This window comes from Elephantulus edwardii, unplaced genomic scaffold (assembly GCF_000299155.1).
Source record: "Elephantulus edwardii isolate Elephantulus edwardi_28Jun2011 unplaced genomic scaffold, EleEdw1.0 scaffold00048, whole genome shotgun sequence".
Taxonomy (NCBI): Eukaryota; Metazoa; Chordata; class Mammalia; order Macroscelidea; family Macroscelididae; genus Elephantulus; species Elephantulus edwardii.
The window spans coordinates 1,242,267-1,269,677 of record NW_006399798.1 but is presented as its reverse complement, the minus strand read 5'-3'; the positions used below and the strand labels follow the sequence as shown (position 1 = coordinate 1,269,677).

At 49.9% G+C, this 27,411-nt stretch overlaps 1 protein-coding gene and 1 pseudogene across 1 annotated transcript in view; one reads left to right on the top strand and one right to left on the bottom strand.

Moving 5' to 3' along the window:
• NPLOC4 (nuclear protein localization 4 homolog (S. cerevisiae)) overlaps positions 1-27,411 on the bottom strand; it is a 55,111-nt gene that overhangs the window by 11,341 nt on the left and 16,359 nt on the right. Inside the window, exons 3-12 of the mRNA XM_006886151.1 lie at positions 20,501-20,613; positions 12,625-12,801; positions 10,821-10,869; positions 10,093-10,187; positions 9,047-9,170; positions 8,257-8,436; positions 6,680-6,766; positions 4,418-4,489; positions 4,015-4,141; positions 34-194 (exon numbers count right to left, since the gene is read on the bottom strand). Coding sequence (XP_006886213.1) covers positions 34-194; positions 4,015-4,141; positions 4,418-4,489; positions 6,680-6,766; positions 8,257-8,436; positions 9,047-9,170; positions 10,093-10,187; positions 10,821-10,869; positions 12,625-12,801; positions 20,501-20,613 — 1,185 coding nt within the window. The remainder of the gene's footprint in view (positions 1-33; positions 195-4,014; positions 4,142-4,417; positions 4,490-6,679; positions 6,767-8,256; positions 8,437-9,046; positions 9,171-10,092; positions 10,188-10,820; positions 10,870-12,624; positions 12,802-20,500; positions 20,614-27,411) is intronic.
• LOC102856574 lies at positions 13,351-13,695 on the top strand (annotated as a pseudogene).

Genomic DNA, 27,411 nt, shown 5'->3' with positions numbered 1-27,411 from the left:
GTCAGTCACTGACGAGATTCACCCAGTGTTTACCTTATAGAACACGTCGGGCACGTACTGCTCGCTGCTCGACTCCTTGGCATAGCCAAGCTCAGGGGCGTCTTTGCACGGCAGCAGACACTCATCTCGAACCAGGGCCATGCACTGATTGGACACCTGGTAACCTTCAAAGTGGACCTGGTTGTCAGGCCCACCTGCAACAGAAAGAAAGAGCTTCAGAAAAATATCTACCAAACAGACTTCAAGGCACAAATTTGATACTTCGTACTTCTGACCAAGAACAAAAGACAACCCACCGAAAACTCTCACTCACTGCTGATTTCAGAGTGGCATGAGCACCCAGACACCATGGCCTTGTGCCAGTGGCCCCCAGCACTGTATCTTCACAAACCACACATCTTATCAGGATCCAGGGAACGCTGCTGTTGGGTAGTCAAGTCAATGACTCTCAGCACAGTGACCCTGTGACCAGGCTGGAACTACACTCCCCCGTGACCCCCTCGAGGCCCCAGCCCGCTGCTGCAGTCACTGTGGCTTCCCATCTTGTTGAAGGCCTTCCTTTCTCTCGCTGACCCTCCACCTTTCCCAGCATGATGTCAAAAATACATGAGATGACGTTTTAGCATCCTCGCCTCCAGGGAGCACCCTGCTTGCACTTCTGCCAAGACAGATTTGTTTTTAGACAGCCCACGGATTCTTCTTTTGTCATCACTAGCCAATGACCAACTTTCAAATATACATGAAGCAAATGAAAATATGGTGTGGCTCCTATGCGCCTTGCTCGTGAGCCCTTTAAAGACATCCTTGACGAACTTTCCCCCTAGAACATGCCGTGCTTCTACCCTGGGTGCTGACTGTGGATCAGAGTAAATAATCCTCACCAACTGCCATCTTTTCTGTTTACTAGGACACCGCCTACTGGTCTCAAGGTGAGAATGGATGGTCTCTTGATGCTGCGGTGTTACCTAGGTTGAAGGCTGTAGTCTGATATTCTGCAGCAAGCGCTTAGTTAACAGTACCCTCTGACAGGTGCCCAGAAGCATGTATGTTCAGTGTCAACAAGCACCTGACTCCTGCTTTTTACCCACAGACTTATGCCCCTGAATGGACTGGAGGTGAGGTAGAGTGGGGAATGGATAGATACATCTGGAAATAGGAGGTAAGAAATGGATGGAAGAAAGTTAGTAGTTAATGTTCCATGTCAACTTGGCTCACCAGTACTCCCAGTGTCTGGGAACCATACCCCCTTTGCCTGCTTTGTACTACCATGGAGTTATGTGTTATAAATACCAAAGCCCTAGACGCTAAAGAGGCAGGATTAGTGTGAGGTGTCAACTGCTTTATACTTTTACTAAAGGGGTGACTCAAGCCCCCTCTTTGCTCGAATAATGGGTGTTTCCTTGGGGGCATGTCTGCATCCGAGCGATGGAAAGCTTGAAAAAGCTCTCTTGTTCTCAAGCCTCCAGAGCAACACCTGAGCACTGCTTCCTGGGACATGGGAGCCTGCAGCCTGCCCTGTGCACTCTGGGCTCTCCATCCTCTGCAAACACCTCCAGCAGACTGCCGCCTGAACCACAGGCTCAGGATGTGCCAATTGCCACAAGCTGTTGCTCTGAAATAAACCTCTCTCCTTCCCTTTAGCTACCGACCCACCTACAGACAGACAGACAGACAGGCACACACGCCTTTCTCTCTCCTCCCCCTACTGCTTTTGTCTCTAGAAAATCCCACCTAAGACAGTAAAGACTTGTTCTTGGGGGCTAGCAGCAATTAACAGTGACCCTGAATGCAGAAGCACGAACCTGCCTGAGCCTGTGGGCTGAAGAACCAGAGAAGATGCCATGGAGTACAAGCAGCTCCTCCAGCACCTGCCTTGCATACAGAACAGTCTCCCCGACAAAGCCTCAGAGCCACGGGCTGTGCTGTGCAGAGACTCTTCCTTCACTGCTTACTCTAACCCTACGCTGAGTTGAGAGTCATCCTTAATGTGTGATAGGTGACTGGAGAAGGAACACCTGGCTTTGGAGAGGGAAGGAAAATGGCAGGCAGTGCTGGACAACCTGCAGTCCACTAAAAAAGCAACATGAATCCAAGTGAAGGTTCTCTTAAACGGTACTGAGTGAGATGAATCGCAAATGCCTCTCCACAGGACCAGGAAGAAACAGGCCTCAACAAGGCTCACGTTTCCCTGCCAGGATGGTAGCCTGACCAGGAATGAAGACTGTGGACAGCTGACCAACGCCCTCTCTGGCAGTATCCATGTGAGCTGGCCGCAGGCATTGGCACAGGACCTGGACCGGGACTCCACTGGGTGTGCAGACCTTCTGGAAGGAGCTCTGTCCGTCCCGGCGCTGTGGTGAGGAACAGCTCCCTCCAAGGTAGTGCTGGGGCCAAACACACCTGGCCGTCCTTCTCCACAATCCCTCCGGCTCGTCCGCGGAGCCACAGAGAAGTCTGACACGCAGTCAGCAAGCTCGCTCTGCATCAACAAGCCTTGGATACAGCTCCAGGGACAACACCAGCCTACTCCTGAGAGATGTCTGAACACAGCAGGTCAGGGCTGTCCAGCTGAAGCTACTGCCAGACTTCTGCAGAAGCCATGCAGACAGCAGCAGGACCCTGGGCACACCCCAGTTAAGAAGCTGCAGGGTGGTAGGGAGGGCACTCTGTGCATCACAAACACCCAACACCCACATCACCACGAATGACACCATTCCTGAAGGGGCCTCGGAGAAACGGGAGCAAGGTCATGTCCTGGGCAAGAACCTGTCACCAAGGGGGCCGGGCCAGCACACAAGCACAGGAAGACCATGTTGACCTAACACCTTGTCAGAGCAGCACCAATTCTGGAGGGAAAAATTCCACAGACAAACTGCGTGATTTTCAAACCGCCAGGGTCTGACTGAGTAACTCAAGACCCAAACAGTCTCCAACTTAAGAGGCTCCCGACAATTCTAAAAATGTGCTTGCTTCTTGCCCATGGAATGCTCTCCCCATAGAAACAGTTGTTAAAGGTCGAGGTTACCATGCAAACCCACGAGAGACCAAAGCCACCGCCATCAGGGGGGTGGTCTGGCAGGTACCTCAACCATTCGAGGATGCACAGCAAAAATACTGCCATCTTGGCATGTCCGGAGTGCCCACACAGCATGTGGATGTCGCTAAGCCAGACTGACCTGAAAGGAGGTTGCCCTCTGCACAGCACCACAGACACAGTGCCAGCACACCCAGGGCAGGCTCTGGCTTCGGCTCGGAACAGGCATGAACTGTGCCGGCCGTCTTGGAAAATCCATAATGGGACAGAGGGAGCATGTCACCTGCCACTGTACCCAATACAGCGGGCTGTGCTGTAGATGCCCTGTCTCCTCACGACAGGCATCCTCACCAGGCCAGCCCCAATGTCCTCACAGGGAAATGCAAGTGATAAGCACTGCTCTCGTCCCTTCACACTTGGAACCTCACTAAGAATAAACAAAATCAGTGCTGCCTCTCACTCAAAGGTGCATCCACCCCAGAAGCACATGCTTGTGGGCAAACAACTAGCCTTGGGCTCTGTGCCATACAAGGCCAGGGTAAAAACTTGGAGGAGCAGGAAAGGAAGGCCTTGCCAAAGTCTCACAGGTGAACACGGGTCCATCACTCACACGCTTGGCTGTCTACTGGACGTGGTGTTGGGTGGGCTGCAGAACTAGAGAGCCACAATACGTAAACCGCTGTGCATCCATGGAAATGACAGCCCTGTTCTGGATGTCACACTAACCCAGTGGTCTGTGGGATGCCGAGGCCACTGGTGCACAGCAGACCTCCATCATCCACGGTCACTAGGCAGGGGCAGGAGTGGCGCTGGGCTCAGACGCAGGTCCAGCGTTCAAATCTTCAGCACAGTGCAGGGAGGAGACAAACCTCCAGGTGCATGAAGGAAACTGCTGAGCTAAGGGTAAAAAGCTACTGAGACGGGGACAAGGGACACTGATCACTAAGCACAGTCACGGCCAGTTCTGGCACAGCTGGTACCTGTTGCCACAGCGGTGACAAACTTGGATCCAAAGTGTCCGTCAGGGGAGAGTCGACATATGTTGGGATGCTTGTTTTGGAAGTCCCCTGCAGTGATACATTCTTCTGAACTCAGGAAGTAAGTGTCCTAAGACAAGAAAAGCAGCACATGAGTCCCAAAGCATCGTGTCAGAATATACATGGAAGCCACACTGAACAAACGCTCCCACGCCCAGCCATGGTGACCTCTGACCTCCTCTGGTAAAGAAGCAGCCAGGTACAGGCCTGATGGCCGGCCGCAACGCCAGCCAGCTCTCAGTAGGGAGAGCAGTCTACTGGGGGCCAGGCTCGGGGGAAGGGAGTACACACATAGGTCCTGGAGCCTGTCAAGCGGTCTGTGCGCCAGCAACTCGGCTTCACTCACCTTATTTCGACTGTAGCGGACAGTGCCCTTCCGGGTGTCTTCAGAGACAAGGTCAGTAAATATCCAGCCAACCTTAATTAAAAAAACAACAACAAACCACCTCTGAGAGTGTGTCTGTGACAGAAGCAGCATGCTGTAAGCTTCTGCCCGGTGAGCCAGTGTCGTGAGGGAGAGGAGAGCCACGCAGGGGCAGCTGGGCCTCTCATTAGAGAGGAGACAGGCTGCCCGAAGAGCATGATCATCTGAGTCATGGGGGTCAGGGCTTCAGGGAAGTTCTGGGGAAGGAGAAAGCACCTCATCGGTGGTCCAGCTGCACTGCCCCACACTCACTGGCTTTCTCTACCCACTAAAATCCTGCTGTTCTAGTCTCAAAACCCGATTCCCTGTCTGAGGCTGTGGAGTAGGCCAACCTCACTAGCACCCCCCATCAATCAGCTCACTTCCCTTTCTTTAGGGAGTAGCTAGAAAGGTTGGGGTTCAGCTACCTCATAACCCTCCAGAAAAGGCCTAGTGAAGTGTTCCTGTACCGGATCACAGCCAGCTCGTAAGTCAAAGGCTAGCATCACCTGTGAGCAACGAGCTCCTGAGAAACCACCTGCACAGGACCCAATGGTCCAAAAGGATCTAAGGCCAAGATGCGGTGGTGAGGAAGCTAGAACCCTGAAAAGGGAGCCAACAGCACAGGATGTGTGTAGAAAACGTTAACCTGAACCCCAACAACAAAACACTAGGGAAAAAAACCCAAAACCACACAAAGCATGCAGTGCAGGGAACCTTATGGAACAAGTCTGCTTGTTACAAGAAGGCTCTAGACACTGAAGAGACAGAACAACACCCACCACCCACAGGCGCCTGGCCCCTGAAGCCCCCTCCTTCAGGCTGAGCGGGGCGTCTTGCTCAAGAATATCCACACAAACACAATACCAGAGGAAGGGGCCAAGGCAGAGCCAATGACAGGGACGACTGCTAAACCAAGACAGATGCCACGTGGAGGAGATAGACAGGAAGGACCTTTAAGACCTACGACAACTACAGGGAGCTCTCTGGTGGCTTAGTGGTAAGAAGCTGCGCTGCAGAACTGAAGGCATAAAGTTCAAATCCACCAGCAGCTCTGCAGAAGGATGGGCAATCTCCTCCCGTGTGAATAACCTCTGAAACCTACTGGAGGGTCAGCTATGTGTTGGTGGTTCCAACTGTGACAACACACAATATCACAGCTACGGTTGTTATAAACTTTAGATTTTTAATGGCTTAAATGAAACAGAAGTCAGCAAACTGCACTCTGTTAACACAAGAGAATTTGCAGATTTGAACCAAAAAAAATGCAAGGCGGAATCAAGGTTCTGATTCCTCTAAAACAAAAGGAAGTATTTTTTTCTCAAAAAGTTTAAAACAGACACTTGCTCAGGAACATTGCTACCTTCTAAATCCTATTCCTAGGAAAGAACATGTTTTTTCACTGTCTAAAAGAATCAAGAAATCAGTAGAACCTAAAATGTGTGTATCTCTGCCTACTGAACTTCAGGACAGAAGTTTTCAAAGTCACAGCAAGCATGTGTCCATGAATACCTCTCTCCAACAGATAGATGTGGGAGAACCAGAGCAACCGATTCAGAAGCCCATCTCTGTCTCCCTAGCACCCAAAGAAGTCAAGAGCAGGCCTTGGAGAGGGCTGGTATCTGAGGGGGAAGGCCCAGGACCCACCAGTGCACAGGCCAGGAGGGGACATGAAAGGACAGGACAGAAAGGGGGCGTGAGGGGACATGTGGAGAGTAGGAGCAGGCACACAGCACGGCAGTCTTCTCCACTGGGAAGCATGGGGATCCTCACTGTTTCCCTGCTCACTGTCTCAATGCCAATGAGTCACGGTCGACTTACAGCTGACCCTCCAGCAGGTTCCCAAGGCTGTCACAGGAAAGTCGACGGCTCATCCTTCTCCCATGGAGTCAATGGTGGATTCGAACCACCAGAGACAGAGCTTTTGGATCAGCAGTGCAACTCCCTCTGGGCTACGCCACCAGAATGCCCATCCCCTGCTCCACAGCAGCTCAATTACTGTGGCCGGAGGTTCTCAACCTCACAGCTCCTGTGTCTGACCCATCCCCTAAAGCTACAGGAAGTTGTCCCTGGAAAACAAACACTACAACTGCCCAATCACCCTGCATGGCTTTTGCAGTGCTGTGCCCTGCGCACCCGCTATGTCCCCAGACACGCAACACGCACCCACCCCCCTCCCCAGCCAGCTGACAGATGCCTTGATACCTTCCTCAGGCCAAGTTTGGCGGCGATTTCGTCGACCACCTCCGCTTTCGGATCTTCAAGAAGCTCCAAGCTGTTCTGTGTACCAATCTGAAGGGAGGTCAGAGAGAAGTGTGGGCATAGGGAAACAGCACTCCTTTGCCTCCTTGGCACCATGTGGCAGTGTTGGTCTACTTGGCAGGGAACTACAGCCAACAGGAAACGGCTAGTCTGTTAACTCAAACATGCCCTTCCATCGGGCACTTCCCATCTCTGTGCACCTTCAGGAGCGACTACACATGGGCAGTGATCAGCAGGTCTGGGCAAGGGGTCACAGGGTGTGTGCTGCTGGTGAAGGGCAAGGGAGCCGGCCTATATCCTGCTTCACAGGGAAATACAGTTGTTTCCAAACTTCCCTGGATAAGGACCCCAAGTTTGGCTAGACTGTCCCTGGAAAACTAGCAGTTCTCACAGGAGCAATGGTGCGCTTCCTGGTCAAAGCGCCACCTTAAAGACAGCACCTGTGAGAAGCAGCACCTCCACCTGGCAGATCTGCCTCTAGGCTCCCAGTGAGCTGGCGATGTTTTCAAACACAGTAATCTCCAGTTAAATTTGGCTTTAGGTGGTTAGTAAGTTGTCCTGAGCAAAAAGCCCAGATAGGGGAAGAGACAGTGAGTGTTACCTCAAATCTAGCTATACCAACAGTGACTTGTTGTCAAATTTCAGCAAAGTAACAAGGGTTTTGTTTGTTATGTATTGTCCGCATGGAGATGACTAATCCCGCTGGTGGCAGGTCACACGTACGGAGAGGTACCTGCACAATGACGTGCTGGCACAAACGTCAGCTCCCAATGAGCTGGTAGCCACCAGCAGTCAAGCACGCCACCTCCAGGACTCCATCAGGAGAGGTCCAGACCTAGAGGCTGGTTTGCATCTTTCTCAGCAGCTGTCTTTACAGCATCGCATTCAAGCTCTTTCATCAGAACTGCGTCCCCAGGGCACCTCAGTCAGGGCTTGGAGGACATTCTTCACGTGTCTCTACTGACCTCTAGTGCCTCTTCTGACACATGAACCTGGCCCCACAGAGACTAGCGTGCAGAACATCAGAGGGGTCAACAGGCATTCAGAGCACAACGACAATGCTGCAGGGACAGACGGCAGGGGCTATGCAGGCCTCTCATCCCAGAGGCGCAGCAGCCACCCCCACAGCCTGGAGCGGGGGATGTTCTTTCTGGGAGAGTGAGAAACAGACTGTCGGCAAGAATGACAGACACGCAAGAGCAGGCCCAGGGCACGTGACAAACACTGCGGAGGCAGGTGATCAACTAAACCACCCACAGGAGGCAGGTCCGACGAGACCCAGCACCAACACTCTGTGTCCTCGAGTGGGTGCACAGACTGGTAAGGAAGACTGACCCCAGGACACAGAGACTAGAGTGTTCAGGGGCTGGGGTCTCACTTTCCAACAGTCCAGAAAAGAAGATATCATGTATGGAGAGACAGAAGGGCAGGGAGTCCTGATCCAAGCTGGCCGGGACGAGCTGGGCACCCACAGCCGTCACACAAAGCAGCACAACACTCCTGTACTCAAGTGTCCCTACCTGGGGGGGCTCGTAGATGGCAGCCACCTCCGCCCTGATGCCGAGAGGGATGTCTCTGTGCTCTGTGTACCGGCCATACAAATACCCAAAGTGCTGGTTCCCGGTCTTTCTCCAGAAGTCAAGGAAGCGGTCCGCCACAGTGTGATTCTCAAACATGATGTTGTCCACGTGTCTGTACTTCTGCAGAGCAGGGGGACAGCTAACAGGTGTGTGGATGCAAACACCATTTCTGCACAAGCACTTTCCCCAGTTCCTGAAAGAGGACCTCCATGCTGACAATGTTTCTGAAGCAGGCTGCCAGGCCACCCCCATGGCACTGTCGTTGACACGAGGCATTGTGTCAGACCCGCAGCCGACCCACTTCGGGGCAAATCAGCGGGGCCCACATCATAAGTCCATAAGCATGTGCATGAGTGCAAGTCAATAAACAGATCCAAATTCATCTCACTGAGATGTCACTTCAAGGACAGGCTTCCCCCATCTTTAGGGTAAAAGTACAAAGTAGACCAGTGACTGAGGGCCCAGGAGGGCTTGCCCCTGTCCCGAGACCACTCTCACAAGAGCTGCAGCTCCAGTGTGTCAAAATGCAGCGTCTCACCACTCAGCACATGCCACTACTCTCGAGAAACAAAGCCTCCAGCCATTGCCCGTCCAGCCCAGCCCAGGCTCCCCGTGGAAGAGCTACATCCATACACGAACACCCTCAGTGGAAGAGATGCCAAGCTCCCGCTGTGCACAGCTCTCTGCTAAGGGCCTTCCCCTCTGGACAGGGCCAGAGTCAAACTCTCACCTGTCTGTTGAGGGTGATGGCGCTGGGCTGGCACTTGGTGCAGATGCCATTGGGCCATGGGAGATGTCCCTCGCAGCCTGATTTGATCTTGCAACTGATGTTCTCAAGGGCCACAAACTTCCCCCTGAGAAAGAGAGAAGACTCACTGTGAGGTCAGAGGCCGCAGGAATGACCCCCGAGAGCAAGCGCATGGTGGGCAACCAGGCCCCAGGCCGAGTCCACAGAGACATGCACCATCTTCCCAGACACCAGCCCCTCTCCTAAGACTGGTGACCACCTACCACCTCGTGTCTGAGCCACACCAAGGAGGACACACACCAAGGAGGACACACACCGAGGAGGACACGGAGCACCTTACACATCAATAGCACGTACAGGTGCAACAACCTTGAACTACAGTCACGGGGAAGCCTTCGCTCTGTGTCTGCTCAGTCAGTCAAGAGACAGTCACAGCTGGACCTCAGTGATCCCAACCTCAGAGCCAGTGCCTGGGAAGGTTGGCAGGGAAAGATGTACCAAGACACGCCCACAGACAAAATACGGCATCTCCATGTGTCTAATTCATTTTCTGGGCCAGCTCCAGGTGAACCTGGCCTTTTCAGCGTGGCTGCCCCCAGCGGTGTTGGCAGGATTCACATGGCCAGGACCTAGCAGCATCCTCTCTACAGCCCTGCTCTGCCTGCCCTCCCTTCCTGACTCTCCGAGGGCTGTGGGCTCAGCCCCGTCAGGCTGTGGAAATGAAGCTGAAACTCTAAGGGCTGTGCAGTAAGGCTGCCACAGCGGCTCAGCCTCTCTCAGAAGCAGAGGATGCGCGCAGCACCACGGACTAAATGGCCTGCAGAGGGGGGTCAGTGAACCTTGAGGGACTAGTGTCCACAGAGCCCGTCACCAACACCCGCCCAAGGAGTCAACTAGGTCATAAATGGCACCCCGATCTCTGCTCATTTCACACACACGACAACGGCCACAGGCAATGACAGCCAGAAGCCTAAGAGTAGAGGTGACGTGTGCCCAGGCCACGGGGGGTGCAGCCAGCTGGTGCGTACTTGTCGGCCCCGCCAGTCAGCTTGCGGATGTAGGCGTGGAAGGACATGTGCTTCACTGGAGGTTCAAGATGGTTCAGGTAGTCCTCATCAAACGGCTGTCAAAACACAGGGAGTAGCATGGTCATGGTCACAGTCACAAAGGGGCACTGCTCGGGGGAGGCTCAGCAGGCAGCACGCGGATTTGGCCAGCTAGGCCCCAGAGAGCAGGGTGCAGGATGTTCAGCTTTCCTCTGCACTCAGGGTCAGAACCATATTGTCTCTGAATTACCAGTGATCCTATCAAACACAGCATGCTCTAAATGAAGTAATTTTACACAAAGGAAAGCCTCATGCTGAAACAGAGGCTGGTGAAGGTCAGGTTGTCACATGGCAGTAAATCTAGTGCTGACTGGCAGCCATTATCCTGCACACTCTCAATCTCACCAGAGAGTACACCCAGAAAATGAGAATTTCTGGGCAAAGATAAAAAATATGGAGAGCACAAAGCAACAGGCCCTCTCCACGCCAGTCCTCAGAAGGACTGTCCAAGAAGCTGCTGGACAGGCCATCCCTATCTAGCCATCTATAATCTTCCCAAAGGTCATTCTCATTAATCCAGGAGTGGCTTTCCCGTATCTGTATCAACACAGGGAATGAAACCCAGGGCAGGAAACAACCAAGTCCTCCAAGCTGCCGCAACTGCTGGGTCAGCAGCCCCCAGGGCTCACCTCTGACCATCTGACCCTTACCTCAAGTGGAACACAGTGCACACATTTCCCCAGTGGGCCGTGGCGGCACCTGTACAAAGAGACAGAGCGGTGAGCAGGGGCCTCCTGCTGTTCCTGTGATCACAGTGTCTTTTCCACACCAACGGGCATCCGCCCAGCTTCGGGAGGATCCTGCCCAGGACATAAATGTCCCTTTCTCCCTACAGTCAGTGTTGGCTTTATACAGAAAAAAAGCACCAGGGTCTACCACTCTTGTGTCATGGTCTGAACAACACCAACTGATAGGGAAAGGATGCTGCGTGGGCCCAGCTGTCAGTGAGGTGCGGAGCCAAGGGTGAGGGCATCAGGAGGTGGGCACCAGGTGTCAGGACGTGAGGGTCAGGCACAGCAGTCTGCTGGAAGGACACAGGATGTCCGAGTCCATGCGCTTCCATCACAGAACACTGGAACACTCAACATGGACAAGTGAGAGAGAGCTGTCCCCATGGAGGAGGGGAATGGGAGCCATCAGGCTGGTGGTTTCTCTGAGAGCCCCTCAGACCACCTTCTAAACAAGGTGGAGTGGGTTCAACACCTTCAAAGGAAAGCTAGGTTTGGTGTGTCCTAAGAGGCAGCCTCTTACTGAATACATGTCAGAATGAAACACACACACACACTCTCCCCCCCGCCATGAAGCTGCCAAGACAGGCCGCTGAGAGAGAGAGTTTGAGTGAGCGAGCACTGGTCCCTGGGGAGTTCAAATGGAGGAAGCAGGCTGGCTAATGGCTATGGCTGCGTGGTGGACCTGGGCCAGCTGCAGCTGAGCCCCATTTGCAGCTCTTCAATCTAAGGCAGAGAAGTTGCTAATACAGCATTTGGAAAGGCAGTACTTCAGTGTCAGCGCCCCACCAAGTTCCCAGAACTGTGCACATCAAGCCACCTTCCCTCCGGATCTTAATGCTGAGTGTGAACTGGACCCTTCTGCCGTAAGAACTACAAACCCACGATAAACAAACGCACATGTGCAAAGTGCCTCATCTAGCCCAGTGTGAGCAGTCTTCGAGGAGTGGCTCAGAGGAACGAGGACGTGTACAGTGCTCCTGGGTGCAGCCACCCCACTAGTACTAAGTGGTGGCTCTGCAGCTGCACCACCACTAACGGGCAGGCAGGGTGCTGAACCCGCACCCTCAGGACTAGGTGAAGGACGCAGACCCCGCTACCCCAGGAGACGGTGAAGGACGGTCACTCCACTCCCCCAGGACACGGTGCCAGAACCACTGCAGCAGTGCTAAGTAGGGCGGTGTGCACGGGCACAAGACCCCCTAACAGATGCTACTAGCACGTCCTCACCCTTTCCTTTCCTGGCACCACCTATGGTCTTTCTGAGGAGGCAGAGGGGGTTGGGGATGCACTGCTAACCCAAAGCGTCTGCCGCTCTAGTACTCTGAGTCCACCAGCTGCTCTGGAAGAGAAAGGTGGACAGACTCCTCTGATACAATCTGTAGCCTCAGACACTCTTCTGCCTTCAAAAAGAACAAGTATTCTCTCTGGGGCACGGCACTGTGAACACCTGTTTTGGGCAGCCGCCCTCCCTTCAAGCCAAAACAACAGAGATGCCTGCAAAGGGAGCAGTGACTCCTTCAAGGACACTCCACCCGCTCAGTGTCTAGCCAAACAATTACAAACCATCAACTCACACGGAACAGATGTGAAAGCTCAAACAGTGAAAAGACCTAACGAGAACGTCTTCATATGGAGGCAGGTTGAAAAGGTACGTTTCTTTGGCCAGGCGAGGAGCACCCTCGGGGATGGACAGGGAGCACGAGGAGCAGAGTGAGGCACTCACAGCTGGGGGTCGCGGCTTCGGTAGATCTTGCCGTCCTGCTTGCTCAGGTACTGATCGATCTCATCCTCCACCACAGGGGGTGCTCCCAGGGCCTTCACTCCCAGCAGGGCCGATGTCTCCATCTCTGACGAGGGTCCAGCAAGGCTCGAGGGAAACAGGAAGAGGAGGTCTCCATGTCTGTAAACAAAGTGGGTTAGATGGGAGCCTTTACACAGCCCCTGGGGGGCATCTGCTGAGGCCACCCAATGAGGACAGGCAGTCTCAGGAGTCATCTAGGTCGGCTGGCATAATACATGCCACAAACCAACACTGTGCAGCCTACTCTGCAGAACAACTGGGCTGGAACCAGGGCTTGGCAGGAGCTATCAGAGACTTCCCATCTGGAGCTGGGCAAAGAGAACACCAAAGGCCCAAGGAAACAGCCCAAAGAAACAAATGGTCCCATGGACTGCAGCATCCATGACCAAGACCAGAACGAGATGGTGCTCAGTGACCACTGTGGACTTGACCTCCATCAGGGTCAAGGGGGAAGGACACAGGCAGAGTGAGCCACGACTGCAGACCAAACCCAAAATCAGAAGGAAGATCCACCTGGGAACAAACACTCTGGAAGGCGGGTTGGCATTTCATCTACAAGCTGAACACAGATTCCAACTTCTGCTCTATTGATCTTCTGTCCTCTGGTTTTGTATGTTTCCGAGCCGAAAGGGTGACAGTGCCACCAGTATGAAGCATTTGATGAAGTTAAGTCATGAAACTGTAACCGAATTGAAGAATGAACACAGGTCCACGGAACAATCACAAGTGTAGATGTCAGCACGAACACACATGTTAAAGCTGTGAAGACCCTGAAGAACAGAGCCTGTCCAACTGGAGACAGTGACTATTCGAGGAAGTAACATTCGGTATGCCATTCTGTCAGACAGCTCACCTTTGGACACTTTACTTGTGGATTTTGAACCTAAGGCGAAGTCGAAGAAAAGGGAAGCTGCTATTGTAAGAAGAGGGGAGAGCCAAGGTAGGGGAAGAGGATGTGGTCATGGCAGAGCAAGAGGGGGGCCAAGACAATAAAGTCTTTAAAGATTACTGTTTTAACAGGTAAGGTGATGTGGGATATTGTTTTGTACAGGTTTTGTTTGTCAGTTTTTAATAAACATAAAAGTGAGATGAAAAAGAAAATATAGTAAAAGCTGAACACAGAAATCCCATATGACCCAGCTATTCCACTGCTAGGACTGACTATACCCCAAGGAAAACAGAACTGAGAAAGAGAGATCTGTGTACCTGTGTTCACAGTAGCACTAGTCACAACACCAAAAAAATGGCAACAGTTCAAATGCCCATCAACAAACAAAATGATTGTAAAATTATGGTATATTCACATAATAGAATACTATGCAGCACTAAGGAATAACAATTTTGTAAAATACAACATGGGAGAAGACAGAGGGCTGAGCGAACTAACACAGTTTCATAGAGCAAATAAGATCGTTATTGTAAAAGCAGAAAGATAACTATTAAGATGTATATTTAAGTCCAAGAGAGGACAGCGAGAGGGACAGAGGTGAAGGGGGCGGGGGAATCATGACAGAGTTTGGTGGGTGGAGGAGAGTATGAAGTAATTAGGAAAGAGCCAATGGGGACCTGAAAAAGATGGGGTGAAACAGGCATAGATCAGTGGTGATTAATGTTCTAAAACACAATGTGTTAAAAAAACAAAAAACAAAAAACACCACAATGTATATGAGTGATGGTTTGAAATACTATGTGAGGAAAGGATGTGTTAAACAAAAATGGGTGTGAATAGTACACAACACACATGAATTTTGTATGCAAACCAACAGGAAATATTTTCTAAAGTGAAAAGAAAGAAAAAAAGGACACCAGCCTTACTGCCCTGAAGAGAAGGATGGAACCTTGAGAATGTGGCCTTTGGTGACCCTTCAGCCCTGGCCTGAGCCCTCCCACACTGTCCTGCAGTCAGACAACAGGGAGACCAGTAAAATGACAGCCACAGCCGTGAGGAACACGCTCTACAACAGCTGACCACAGGGGACCGATGCCCAGTGTGTGCTCAGAAGGCAGGAAAAGTGGGTGAGTGGAGACAGGAGTCCAGAGGCAGGTGGGGAGAGCGGTTGGTTACACTGAAGAGTTGGGGGTGAGAACTCAACATGACAGATCAGCACTGAGTTCTCTACAGCTGTAGGATCTTTGAGTTTTAGATCAACACACACACATCCTGACATATCCCTTTACAAGGATGAGCAGAGAACCCCATGTAGCGTTCTGCTTGGCCCCACTGGCCCCTTCTGTGCCTTTACCCTGGATGCAGGGCCTCATACAGTCCACCTGCCTAGGGCATGGCCTGTGCTCTTCCTCCACCCTCACGTGCACATGTAAGGACACAGACAGTACTGGAGTCTGCACGTCATTATTTTATACAAGTCGGATTATCACAGCCACCTTTTCCTTACCTGGCCCCTCCTCCCAAAGGCCAACAGAACAGTGTCACTTTTCATGGCTGCACAGTGTTCCCTGGTGGGCCCCAGGTCTGCAGGATTCCACCACCATGACCACTGGAGACAGAACCCCAGCACAGGCACAACAGACCCTGGGACAGACTAAAGGGCTTCTGCTTGTTTTCAAAGCCTCAAGATTACCTCTTTTACAAGAGGCTGTAATAATGCAAATTTCTGTATCAATAATTTTTTCTAATTTAAATGGAAATGAGGTTTCTCTCTTGCTCTGACTTGCCCCGCAGGCTTACTGAAGGGCCTGATGGATCAACACACACCAAACTAAGGAAGCCTGGAACTAAACTAGCATGGCCACCTCACAAGCACTCACGGGATCACTGGGCTCCCGAGTCTTGCGTGAAAAATCAGCACGGGGTGGAGAAGCAGCAGCACAGGCAGCAGAGGGGCTGAGATTCCAGGGAAGAAGACAAGGACATTGAATTCCTGTGGAGACCAGGCACACCAAGGAACATGAATCTACATGCTGAATCATCTCTAACTCAACTATGCCACGGAGTCATCTGTAAGAAAAACAGCAGCTAAGCTCCCGAGTGAAGGTGGTCAGCCCTGGTCATGTCATGTTTAAAGAACAACGTATGCCATCAAGGGAGTTCTGGTGGTCTAGGGACAAGAAGCTGCACTGCAATCCAGAAGGCACATGCTTCGAATCCACCAGATGATCCCCTAGAGAAGGAGATGCGATCTCCTCCTGTGCCAGTCGGATCCGACTCGATGGTACACAACAAAAACCAAAACAAAACAAAGAACAATCTATGCCATCAAAATGACCAGAGAAAGCCAGAGGACAGACGAGACAGTGCTGCAGCAGCCTAGACCAGATAACAAGAACAGTGACAGTGCAGAGAACAGGGCCCGGGGTCAAGCCGGACAAGTGGACACTGCGGCATGGTGCCAAGAGTGCTGCTACACTGTCAGGATTGACTGCCAGGGCTATGAGACACAGGTACATAAACTAGTGGCAAGAAAACCAATCTGTTCTGTCAACCTTCATCCAGCCACAATAAAGATTTAAAAAATATGTGCGTATGTATGTGTACATACACAGATAGGTCTACAAGCCCATACCAAGGTCCATACCACCACAGTGGAGCAAGACTAGCAACCAGGTAGGACCTAGCATGACCTGTGGGGATGATCAGCATCTCCAAGAGGTGCAAGTGACCCCATCAAGAGGCCTACGTGGTCTTAGGTGGTACTTTTACCTCAACCAAATTTTCTAAAAAGGAAAGACATTGTTGAAACAGTGTATTCTATTACATACTTTTTTCACCCACCTAAAAGAAAAACACAGCCTTTCAAAGTTTTTCCCCCCCAAAACCCTGCAACTTGACCTAATCACTCTATGAATTTAACAAATACATGTTTAAACACACTGCTGAGCTTCAGAAAAGCAAAGGCAATCCCCGCCAGGGCTGCGCACACTGACGGAGGGTGGCGAGCAGAGCTCCAAGCTCCAGCACAGTGGCTTCCACATGGACCAGACGGGCAGTTCTAGTGAAGGACGATGTCTGGCTACCTTGAGGACCGCCAATGGGCACTCTGCTCAGAAGATCAGCCAGGAAACGTCACCACCAGCTCCTCAGGCCACGTCGCCCTCGTGTGTCACTGGACGTACATATAAACCTGCTCTGCAAGAAAGAGCTAAGCCCAACACGTTCTTCAGGATTCCCAGAAACAGAACTCCTTTATCAAATAAGCTCTAAGAAAGTCACGCAATGCCTGGAGAAACAAGCCACCATCAGCAAGAGCAGGTAGGGACGACAGGCCACCAAGGCCTCCAGCTTCCAGAATGCTGAGACATGGACATAAACATGTGTCTGCGGGGGTGTAGGAAGACTGGAAAACGCACAGCAGAGGTCTGGGGGGCAGGCCAGCCCACTGCTGAACTCTCCCCCACAACACACCCCCTGAACCCACACACAAAGGTCACACTGGGCTGGCAGGCAGAGAGGGGGTCACGTGTCACTCCACATCCCAAAATCCCACAGGAAAAGATAGACTGTCAACACCCTGAGACCCTTGAGAGTGGAAGCAAACAAGAGAAAAACCCCGAGTGACACGAGAACTCACCTAGGGTCAAACCTAATGCCAGAAAGGAACAGAAAGGTGCTCCAAGCAACACTGTCCTGTGAGCGCCAATGCAAGGACAGGACAGGGGACAAAGTGCAGCCCTGCCAGGAGACTGTAGCAGGCAAAGGGGTGACAGTCTAACCCTCCATGTCCTGAGACCCAAGATGTGCTTGGCTACGAGGGACAGGTCAACAAAAGTCATCAAGCTCTGAACATGAACAGGAAAGAACATCAGGGAGCCAGGAATCACTCCAGTTTTCCTATTCCTTGCTCTGTCTACTGAGGAAAGGGTCAGTGGCACAGAGTGTAGTATGTCACAATGCTCGTCAAAAGGTCCACAGTCTGAAGCCACCAGCCACTCCTCAAGAGGATGACGGGCAGTTTCCTTCCGTAAAGATCTACTGCCTCCAAAACCCAGTGGAGAGCCGAGAGTCAGAACTGACCAAAGGCAATGGTTTGGATTGGGTTAGGACTAGGTGAACCGAGAAGCCCTGGAACAGCATGCAGCCTGGAGCCCCCAGTTCCCAACCCTGCACATGAGCCGTGACAGGCAGCAGTGCTGGGCACAGGCAAACATCTCACCATTTCAGTGAACACATAATGGAAAGCCGAAAGAGCACCAGCATCACCAGTCGCATTTGCCGTGGGTTTACATACAGGAACACAGAGCAGTAGCGCCAGGCATTGACCTCAGAAAGGCAGAACCAGACTCTGTGCCCATGACACAAAGAGCACACCACCTGGTCCAGGACACCAAGACCTCGTGATGACACCACAAGATCCAGAGGGCAGGACACTCCATGGAAAAGAACGGAACAAGGAACCCAAGGACTCAAAGTCATGAGCCAAAGCCAAAAACACGAAACCAGGCCACTGGGCCACGGCTCCCACTCAGGCCACAGCCACGCAGCCACGCAGTCCTCACCATGGCCACCGAGTTGGAAGCTGGGAAGGGGAAGCCCTTCAAGCTTCTGGGACTTTTAGATGTCCTAAACATTCCCTGTGCACAGGACTCAGTACTGTACGTTCACCAGGATCTGCTGTGGCTGGCCCTGAGCTTATCTTATTAACGAGAAGAAATGAGAAGATCGTGTGGTGTTGGAGAAGGATTTATTTTGGTGACTTGAGGATACTAGTTCCACTGTAGGTGTAATAACACAAAACTAAGAATCCAGGAAAGAACAGACAGAGAAGGTTATAAAAATAAGATTTTCTAGGGGAGCTCTGGTGGCCTAGTGGCAAGAAACCGCACTGCAATCCCAGAGGCACACAGTTCAAATCCACCAGTTGCTCTGCCGGGGAAGGAGGGACAATTTCCTCCTGTACCAGTTAGATCTGATTTGACAGTACACACACACACACACACACAAATAATACAATAAAAAAAATAATAAGATCCTGAAAGAAAAACTAAGAGCAGCACAAAAGCTGAACAGTGTTGTCAGAAAACAATGATACAGCTCTCAGATCAGCGGACAGAGCCAACATCAAGTGCACAAATCACGTGATCTTTACACACACTGGAATACATATTTGCAAATTTCTCTAGTTGCCCTGTACATATTACATACCTCACACTTTTTTTAAAAAAAGTAAACAGAAATTGCTGGCTGTGTGTTTGAAGAATAAAACTGTAAAATCTAGTATCACATGTTCTTAGTGGTAGGGAGGACCGACAAACCACCAAATCAACAAAACCTCCACTGTCCTCATTCAGACAGTTCCTGGGCCAAGGAATGAGCAGCCGTGCAGCCCCCAGAAGGCAGCAGGATGGGCGCTCGGCAGACACACCTGCAGGACGGCTGACTCTCTGGACCTGGTGGTTATGTGCAAAGGGGGATGGCTTGTAACTGGCCACCCACTCCAGGCTTGTCCTACATGGTTTTCTGTGTGTCTTATTTGACAACTTAAAGCAGCTTTTGAAAAAGACCCTAGGAGAGAAGAAAGTCAAATGAGGAACAGACACAATGAGGCTGGCTTTGATTGGTAATTCTTCAAGGAGGATGACTGTGCAAGTAGTTTCATTACATTATTGCCCACTTTTATACATAGTTAAAACATTCCAAACTAAAAATGTTGATACAATGATCCAAAGTAGGCGAGCCCTGGTGGCTAGTGAAAGGAAGCTGCACTGCAATCCCAGAAGTGAGCAGTTCCAATCCACCAGATGCTCTGCTGGAGAAGGAGGGATCTCCTCCTGTACCAGTCAGATCTGATTTGACGGTACGTGTACACGTACACGTACACACACACACACCCCAAACAAACAACAAAAACAACCAAAAAAACCAACAACAATGATCCAAAGTACATGTCTGTAGCTACACAAGCAAAACCCACGTGAGAAAAGATCAGGCAGACACCAGCAGACTCTCCTTCCTGAATCAAGCAAACACAAGCAATGTGACCCAAGACAAGTGATTCAAAGTGGACAATGTCACCTGCAGAGGACGATCAGCCACACTGAAGGCTGAGCAGCAGCTCTGGAAGCCAGAGAACAGCAGAATAAGACTCTTCAGAGCTCACAGACATCCTGGTCTTTTCCAGACATGTACCAAGTGGATAAATCTCAGTGATAAAATCTAGCTCTCCAACTCTCTGTCCCTGATGGCAGTAAGGACCCAACTACCTTGAGGACAATCTGTGAGCACACAAGATCGAGGTGCCATCTCTCAGACTCTCTAACTGCTACTCCGGCTGTTTGTGTCACCTCTGCTGTGTCCAGATGGCAGGACAGTCAAAGCCATATAGGGGGCCAGGCAAGGGGGCAGGCACTGACCCCAGCAGCAGGGCCGGCAAGCAGCCTGCCCCAGGCACACGGCCAGGAAATCCAGAGTGGCTCCCGGCTAACACAACTGTCCATGTTGCACAAAAGCAACGAATAGACCGTACGTCGACAAATAGGGCGGCCACATGGAGACGGACAGAGGAGGACTGACTAGCAGGAAGTATGGGGAACTGGGGCTTCCACTCAGCAGCCCCAGCATGTGTTCAAGACCTTCACTGCTGAGAGCAGCTGAGTGTGCAGCCTGCCCTCCCAGGCCCGGGCCCAGTCAGTAAATCTCCCTCCTCAGGACACAAGCCCAAGGACACAGTGAAGTCCATCAAGTGTGGCTACAGTTACTGCTGACTCAGGAGGACCCTGAGGGCTGCTGAGAAACAGGACAGCCCACACCGTGGCCAGCTAACAGGATGAAGCCCGGAGTGGTGTGAGGACAGCTCAGCAGACAGTGGTGGCCCGCCATCCCCCAAGCCCCACTGGCACTCACTTGATTTTCAGCACATTGAGAGACTTGTTGGATGATGCTGTGATCTCACCGGTCTTGTTTCTATTGATGTAAACGGAAAAGCCGTTGTTCTGGAAGCCAAACTCCTTTGCAACCTAAAATCAAGCCAGAAGGACATGGCTGAGTGAGGCAGTCAGGATCCTGCAACCCACACAGATGCCTCGCTGCCGGGGTGCCAAGGCTTGAAACTGCCCCTCACAGACTGGATACCTCCTGCTACTATGCTCTCCAAGAAACAGCTCACCAGGCAGCCAGCCGTCTGCACAAGGACGTGGCAGTCTGATTCTGGAAAGCTTACAGCTCAGGAAACCTTGAGAGGCAATTCTGGTCTGTCCCGATGGTAACAGTTTGGTTTTGGGTTTTTTTTAAAGGAAACTACTGCTCATACAAATATGACAATTAAAATGAGAAAGGTGGCCCTAGAGAAGGACTGTGTTAGTATATGTAATAGATTCAATCAACTTTCACCTTTAAAAAATATTAACCATGAACCTTAGATACTGTCCCTATTTGCTGCTGATGAAAATGTAAAATGGATTTACATCATCATTGTGAAAAGAATCTTTAAGACAAAGCTAAGGTTCTACACTAGATGTTCTATGATAATTATGACCACTTATCGTGAGGGTGTTTAAATGGCATTAATAAAACAGCATCAGAAAAGGAAGCCATGAAACCTGTCTTTTCAGATGAGAAAAAAAAGCATACAGAAGTTTAATAATGTCTCTAATTTTACTTTTCTGTCACATAGCTTAGAGACAAAGTAACAAAGTTTTCCTGTAGACAAGTGATGCAAGGTACTGGCAAGAATAAGAATTCTTTTAGTGACCACAGCATTACTGGAGTTATAAAACATCCAAAAGGAAAAGGGAGGTTCCCATGCCCACTTCTCCAACTCCTGTACAACCACAAGGTGAACCAGTGCTGGGCACCTGAGACGGAGCCGGGACCTTCACATCGAAGAACCAGCAATGACATTTCACTATGTGGAATCCCATTTTGGGGAAAGCAGAAACGGGTATGTTTGTTTTGTGGTACTCCTGCAAAAAAGACTAGTTCTTCAAACCAGGATATTTTCATGTGCAGGCTCAAATTGACCACAACGCAGTTAAGTGTTTAAAAACCTACCTTAGCAAAGACTTTCCAGAGTGAGGTTAAAATCTCACACCATTACACTAACACCTGATGTGACCTTGAAGTGCGGTAACGTCAATGAGACAAAAAGATATAACAGAGACAAAATTCATCATTTACAAAGTGGTGGTTATTGATTACCTTCGAGTTGAGTGTGACTCATAGCGACCCTATGAACAAAAGGCCTGAAGCCCCTCTACAACAATTGACATTGATCAAAGTTCATAGAGCTTCCAGAGGCATGTTGTTTAGGAAGGGGATGCCACTCCTGCTTCCAAACCTGTCACAGTATGTTACTGTTATGTGCCACTGAGTCACTTGCGGCCCACAGCAACCCTATGGAGAGCAGCTCTGCATCCTTCAAGGTAGTATACAAAACAATGCAGAGCAGGAGTCCACTTAGGGAACATCCAAAATCAACCCGAACCCACTAAGGCTGAATCAACTCATAGCAGGGTAGGACAGTGCAGAACTGCCCAAAGGGTTTCCAATGCTCAAAGTTTAAAGGAATCAAATGGCCACATTTTCCTTCTAGAGCGGCTGGGTTCAAATGTCCAACTTTTGGTGGGACGTTTGCACTACTAAAAATGAACTAATAGGATTTAAGTTTGGAAGCAGGAGTGGCATTCCACTCCCTAAACCACACTGAGTCTGACTCAAAACGACACTCCATCAGGTGTCTCAGTTTGTAAATCTTTATTTACAACCTGCCCATCTCTTCCAAGAATGCAGTGGATTCCAATCACTGGCCTTTCAGAAAGCAGCCTGACACTTAACACTCTCTGCTACCAGAATAGCACAGAAGAAACTCCAGAACCAAGACGTGAGGAGAAAAATCAACAGCCAAGGAACACTCAGTCCAGAGGGCTGCCGGACCACCTGAGCTCACCCGCCCAGCCCAGAGCATTAGACTAGACGGCACTGGCTGCCACTCCCCACTGCTCTCTGATCTGGGTCACAACCCAGGTTCCAGACAAGAAAAACAGAAACAAAAACCTATCTCTGGAAGCTTCCACTAAAATCACAACAACAACAAGGAAAGATACAGAACAAAGCTCAAAATCATACCAAAGACCAGATAGATTTCTTGGCCTGGAAGCACCCAGAGACTGGCCCTGGACAGCCCTCAAGCTTGGAACTGAACTCACCCCTAGGATTAGTTTTCAGCCAAACAGGCAACAGGCATACCAGGTGAACAGCAGCAGCAGGGAGGAATGTGCCCCTCAATCCAGCCAACCAGCTAACCACAGTCAAAAGGGCAGAAGCTGCCAGAGCTCAGAAGGCAGGAAGCAGCAGGACAGGAGGCGGCAGGGAACAGGTAACAAGGTGAAAAGAGTGCTGGGACACGGGGATTATAGTCAATGCCGCAAAATGTGTATTATTCATGATATAGAAACAAATTCGCATAAACACCAGGGGCAGGAAGAGGAGGAGAGGGGACTGAAAAGTGAGCAAGAAGCTGGCAATAAACAATCAGGGGTTGATCAGACATTGTAATTACATTAACCAACTGTAGTTAATGTTATAAAACAAAATGCGTATGATTGACTGAAAAACCGGTATGATTTGTAAACTTATACTCAAAAAAGAAAATAAATTTCAAGAGCAACAATTTAAAAAAATACTATATAACTTGGGAGAGACTGGAGAGCATTATGCTGAGTGAACTAACTAGGCCTCTGAATACTGCCTAAGACTATTGTTGTAAAAATAGAAGGATAACTAGTAAAATGTGTATGGGGACCTCAGAGGGTAAGGGGTGGGGGCAAAAGATGAGGATGGGTAGAGGTGAAACCACAGGGTTGCACAATTTGGTGGGTGGAGGGAAGGGGTAAAAGAAATGGTAAAGATCTGGCGGAAATGCAAAAAGACAGTAATGATGGGCATAAGCCAATAGTGATTAATTTTATAAAACACAATACATGAGAATGATTGTATGAAACACAATGTGAATGAAGAATAACGTGAAACATAAATGTATACAAACTTTGTAAGCAAACCAATATAAATTTAAAAAAAATAAAAATAAAAAACTAGCTCTGAAGGGAGCTCTGGTGGCCTAGTGGTAAGAAGCTGCACTGTAATCCCAGAGGCGCATAGTTCAAATCCACCAGATGCTCTGCTGGGAATCTCGTTCTGTACCAGTCAGATCCAATTTGACAATACACACAAAAAAAAATAATAAAACAGCACTGGTCAGGAAGAAGGACAGAAGCAGCAGGCCTCACTTCACCTCCTCACTTCTGGAGCTGGCACTGCTCCCTGTCTCGACCTGGGATGCACATACTTGGAGGATTTTGGGGTATGCACTTGGGGACGTTTGTATAACCTAAGTGAGTGGGAGGAGGTGGAGAGCAAGAACAGCCCAAGGGAGCAGAAAGTCCATGGGCACAGGCCCAACACCAAACTGGAGGGCGGGGAGAGGCTGGACAGACATGACCTGCAGGAGGGCAACAACAGTAACCGATACAGGATGACCATTTACAGGGAGACCCCAACAAGTATTCCATCATCCTAATTCCACCCACTGTTGTCAAGTGGATCCAGACTCCCAGTAACCCCACAGCACAGAGAACTGCCCCACAGGTGTCTGGGACTGCCACATTTTCCTCCCATGGAGCAACTGGTAGATCTGAACTTGCTGTCTTAGCAACCAAGCGCCGTAACCACAGTGTCACCAGGGTTTCTTCTATCCCCCTAAAGGAACTGGTAACCTAAAACTTTGTGAATCAGTTATGACAGATCATTTCATCCCACCTGCAAACATCAATTTCCTCCCCTGGCAGAAGGCCTCACACTAACTCAGCTCTCAAGGCTACCAAGTATGGAACAGGCGGCTGTCAGCACTTCCTGATCAGTTCGTACTCCTTAGTGCAGCCCATGTGAAGAGAGGGAAAGCCATGGGAAGGTGCAGGGTGCCAGGCCTATTTGGACAGCAAAATGATTAAATGGTAAAAATGGTAGGCTCTTTAATTCTGACAGCCAGCCATGTCCAAAACCCCTTGGGAAGTGAAACTCAGGTCACAAGCACCATGTTAAAACATTCTTTTCTACCATCATCATTTTAACATCTTTTTCATCAAGACACATTTTCCCATCGATTGCATCCTACCCACAAGCATCGGCAGTGAGACAGGGTCAATGCCTGGGCTGTGGTAACTTGCTCAGTCAAGGTCCACAGCTGAGTCCCTCAATACTGCTGCCCAGCAAGCTACCTGTCAAGTATCTGACAAAGGTGGGTGTGCATCCTGCCAGCTGGGCGTCACTGGTCAAAGAACTGAGGGAGCCCTGAGGGCAGCACCTGCTGCACCCACAGCTCTGAGGTCAAGATGTGAGAAGGCTGGACTCTAGACTCCAAGGTCAGGGCCGCCCCGCCCAATCAGTTCCCGTGGAAGCAGAAAAAATGTCCTTGCTGCTGCTGCTGCGTACCATGACTCAGGTGGTACTTGGGGACGAGGGGCCTGTGAACAATGGATCCCTATCCTAACCTTTGTCAGCCTCATCAGCTCTGCTACACTTAAGCCCAGTTAGTTACTGAGTCAATCTATCTCACTGAGGGTCTTCCTGTCCTTCGCTGACCCTCTTTTCTGAGCAGGACGTCCATTTCCAAGGATGGGTCTCTCACCTAACAACATGTCCAAAGGATGTGAAATGTCTGATACATTTCTATTTCTTTTTTTGGCAGTTCATTGAATTTTCAGTACTCGTCCTCACAGCACAACTCAAAGGCATCAATTCTTCTGTCATCTTTATTCACTGTTCAACTCTCAGATGCATAGCATGTAATCGAAAAGACCATAGCTTAGATCAAGCACATCTTAGTCTTTAAAATAATATCCTTGCCCTTTAGCACACTGGAGAGATCCCTTACTAAACTTTGCCAATGTGTCTTTTTATTTCCTGACTGCTGTACCAAGTCTGATGATTGTGGATCCAAGATGGAATTGTTGACAACTTCAATTTTTGTCCCCCAATTATCATGATGCTCCCCCCCTGGCCTAGTGGAGAAGGTTTCTGTCTTTTTGAAGCTGAAATGTAATCCACACTGAAGGAGGCAGTCTTTGACCTGCATCAAGTGCTTCAAGTCCGCTTCACTTACAACAATCAAGGCTGTGTCATCTGCATAATACAGGCTGTTGATGAATCTCTCTCTGATCCTAAGATCACCTTTGTCCTCAACAAGTCCAACTTCTCTAATGATGTGTTAAAAAAAAGCACAGAGATTGAACAGCAATGGAGAAAAGATACAACCCTGACACACATCTTTCTTGATTTTAAACTATGCAGTGTTCTTCTGAAAACAATTGGTGGTTTCTCAAAAAGCTGAACAGAGAGCTACTATATGACACAGGCGGCCCAATCCTGTTGTGTTATTATTTATCATGAAGTCGAATTCCATCCATAGCTGACCCCTTAGCAGGTTTTCAGAGGCAGTAAACTGCACAGGAGACTGCCCATCTTTCCCCAAGCGCAGCCAATAGAGTCAAACCATGTGCTTATGGGTCGGCAGTGTGGCTCCTGACCATGAAGCCAGCAGAGCTCCCAGCTCAGCGCGAGGCATCTCACAGAAACTCCACCTCATTCCTGTCGACTGGACTTGTAGCTGACGCTCCATTTAGTTTCCAAGGCTGTATGTGAAATGGGAAACGGCTCATCTTTGTCCCTTGGATTGAAGGCAGACTCAAACCTCCAGAAAGCTACGGCCTTGGGGTTAGCTTCGCCACGGCCTAAGGATGAAGAATGCAGACAGAAACCTGTCCACAGTGTTCACTGCAGCACTTTTCACAACAGTCCATATCTGAACTACCCAACTGTCTGCAGAGGAAGCATGGGCAGTCTCCCACGTGCAATTAACTGCCTCCGAAAACCCGCTGGTGTCAGCTATGGGTCAGTTCTGACTCACTGGCACTCACCACCACCAGCCCCAATTGTCTACTGATAGATGACTGGATAAACAAGATGTCATATATTCACATGGAGTATCTCAGGAACAGATTTGAGGCCTTGAGCACCAATGAGCATAGATCAAATGAGCTCTGGGAGGATATCAAGAAAATCATCCATAAAGAATGCAAAAGATCATTACAAAGGCTGAAGAAGAAGAAAAGACCAAGAAGGATGTCAGATGAGACTCCGAGTATTGCATTAGAGCACCGAGAAGCCAAAGCTAAAGGGAGAAATCAAAGAGCTGAACAAAAAATTTCAAAAGGCAGCTCGGGACGACAAAGCAAGATACTATAATGAAATGTGCAGCGAGCTGGGGTCAGAAAATCAAAAGGGACAAACTCACTTAGCGTTTCTTAAGCTGAAGGAGTTAAAAAACAAATTCAAGCCACGGGTGGCAATACTTAAGGATAGTTTGGATAGAATATTAAATGATCCAGGATGTATAAAAAGAAGATGGAAGGAGTACACAGAGTCTCTGAATCAGAAGGAATTGGCTGACACAAGAATTTCATGAAATAACAAATGCGCAAGAGCCTATGGTGATGAAGGAGGAAGTTCAAGTAGCTCTGAAGGAATTGGCTAAAAACAAGGCTCTAGGAGTTAATTTCAACAAACAGACACTGCCCTGGATGTGCCAAGTTTTGCCAGGAAATCTGGAGGACAGCCAGCTGGCCAACTGACTGGAAAAGATTGATATTTGTTCCCATTCCAAAGAAAGGTAACCCAAAAGGGTGTGGAAATTCTAGAACAATATCATTACTATTACATGCAAGCAAGATTCTGCTGAAAATTATGCAAAAATGTTTGGAACA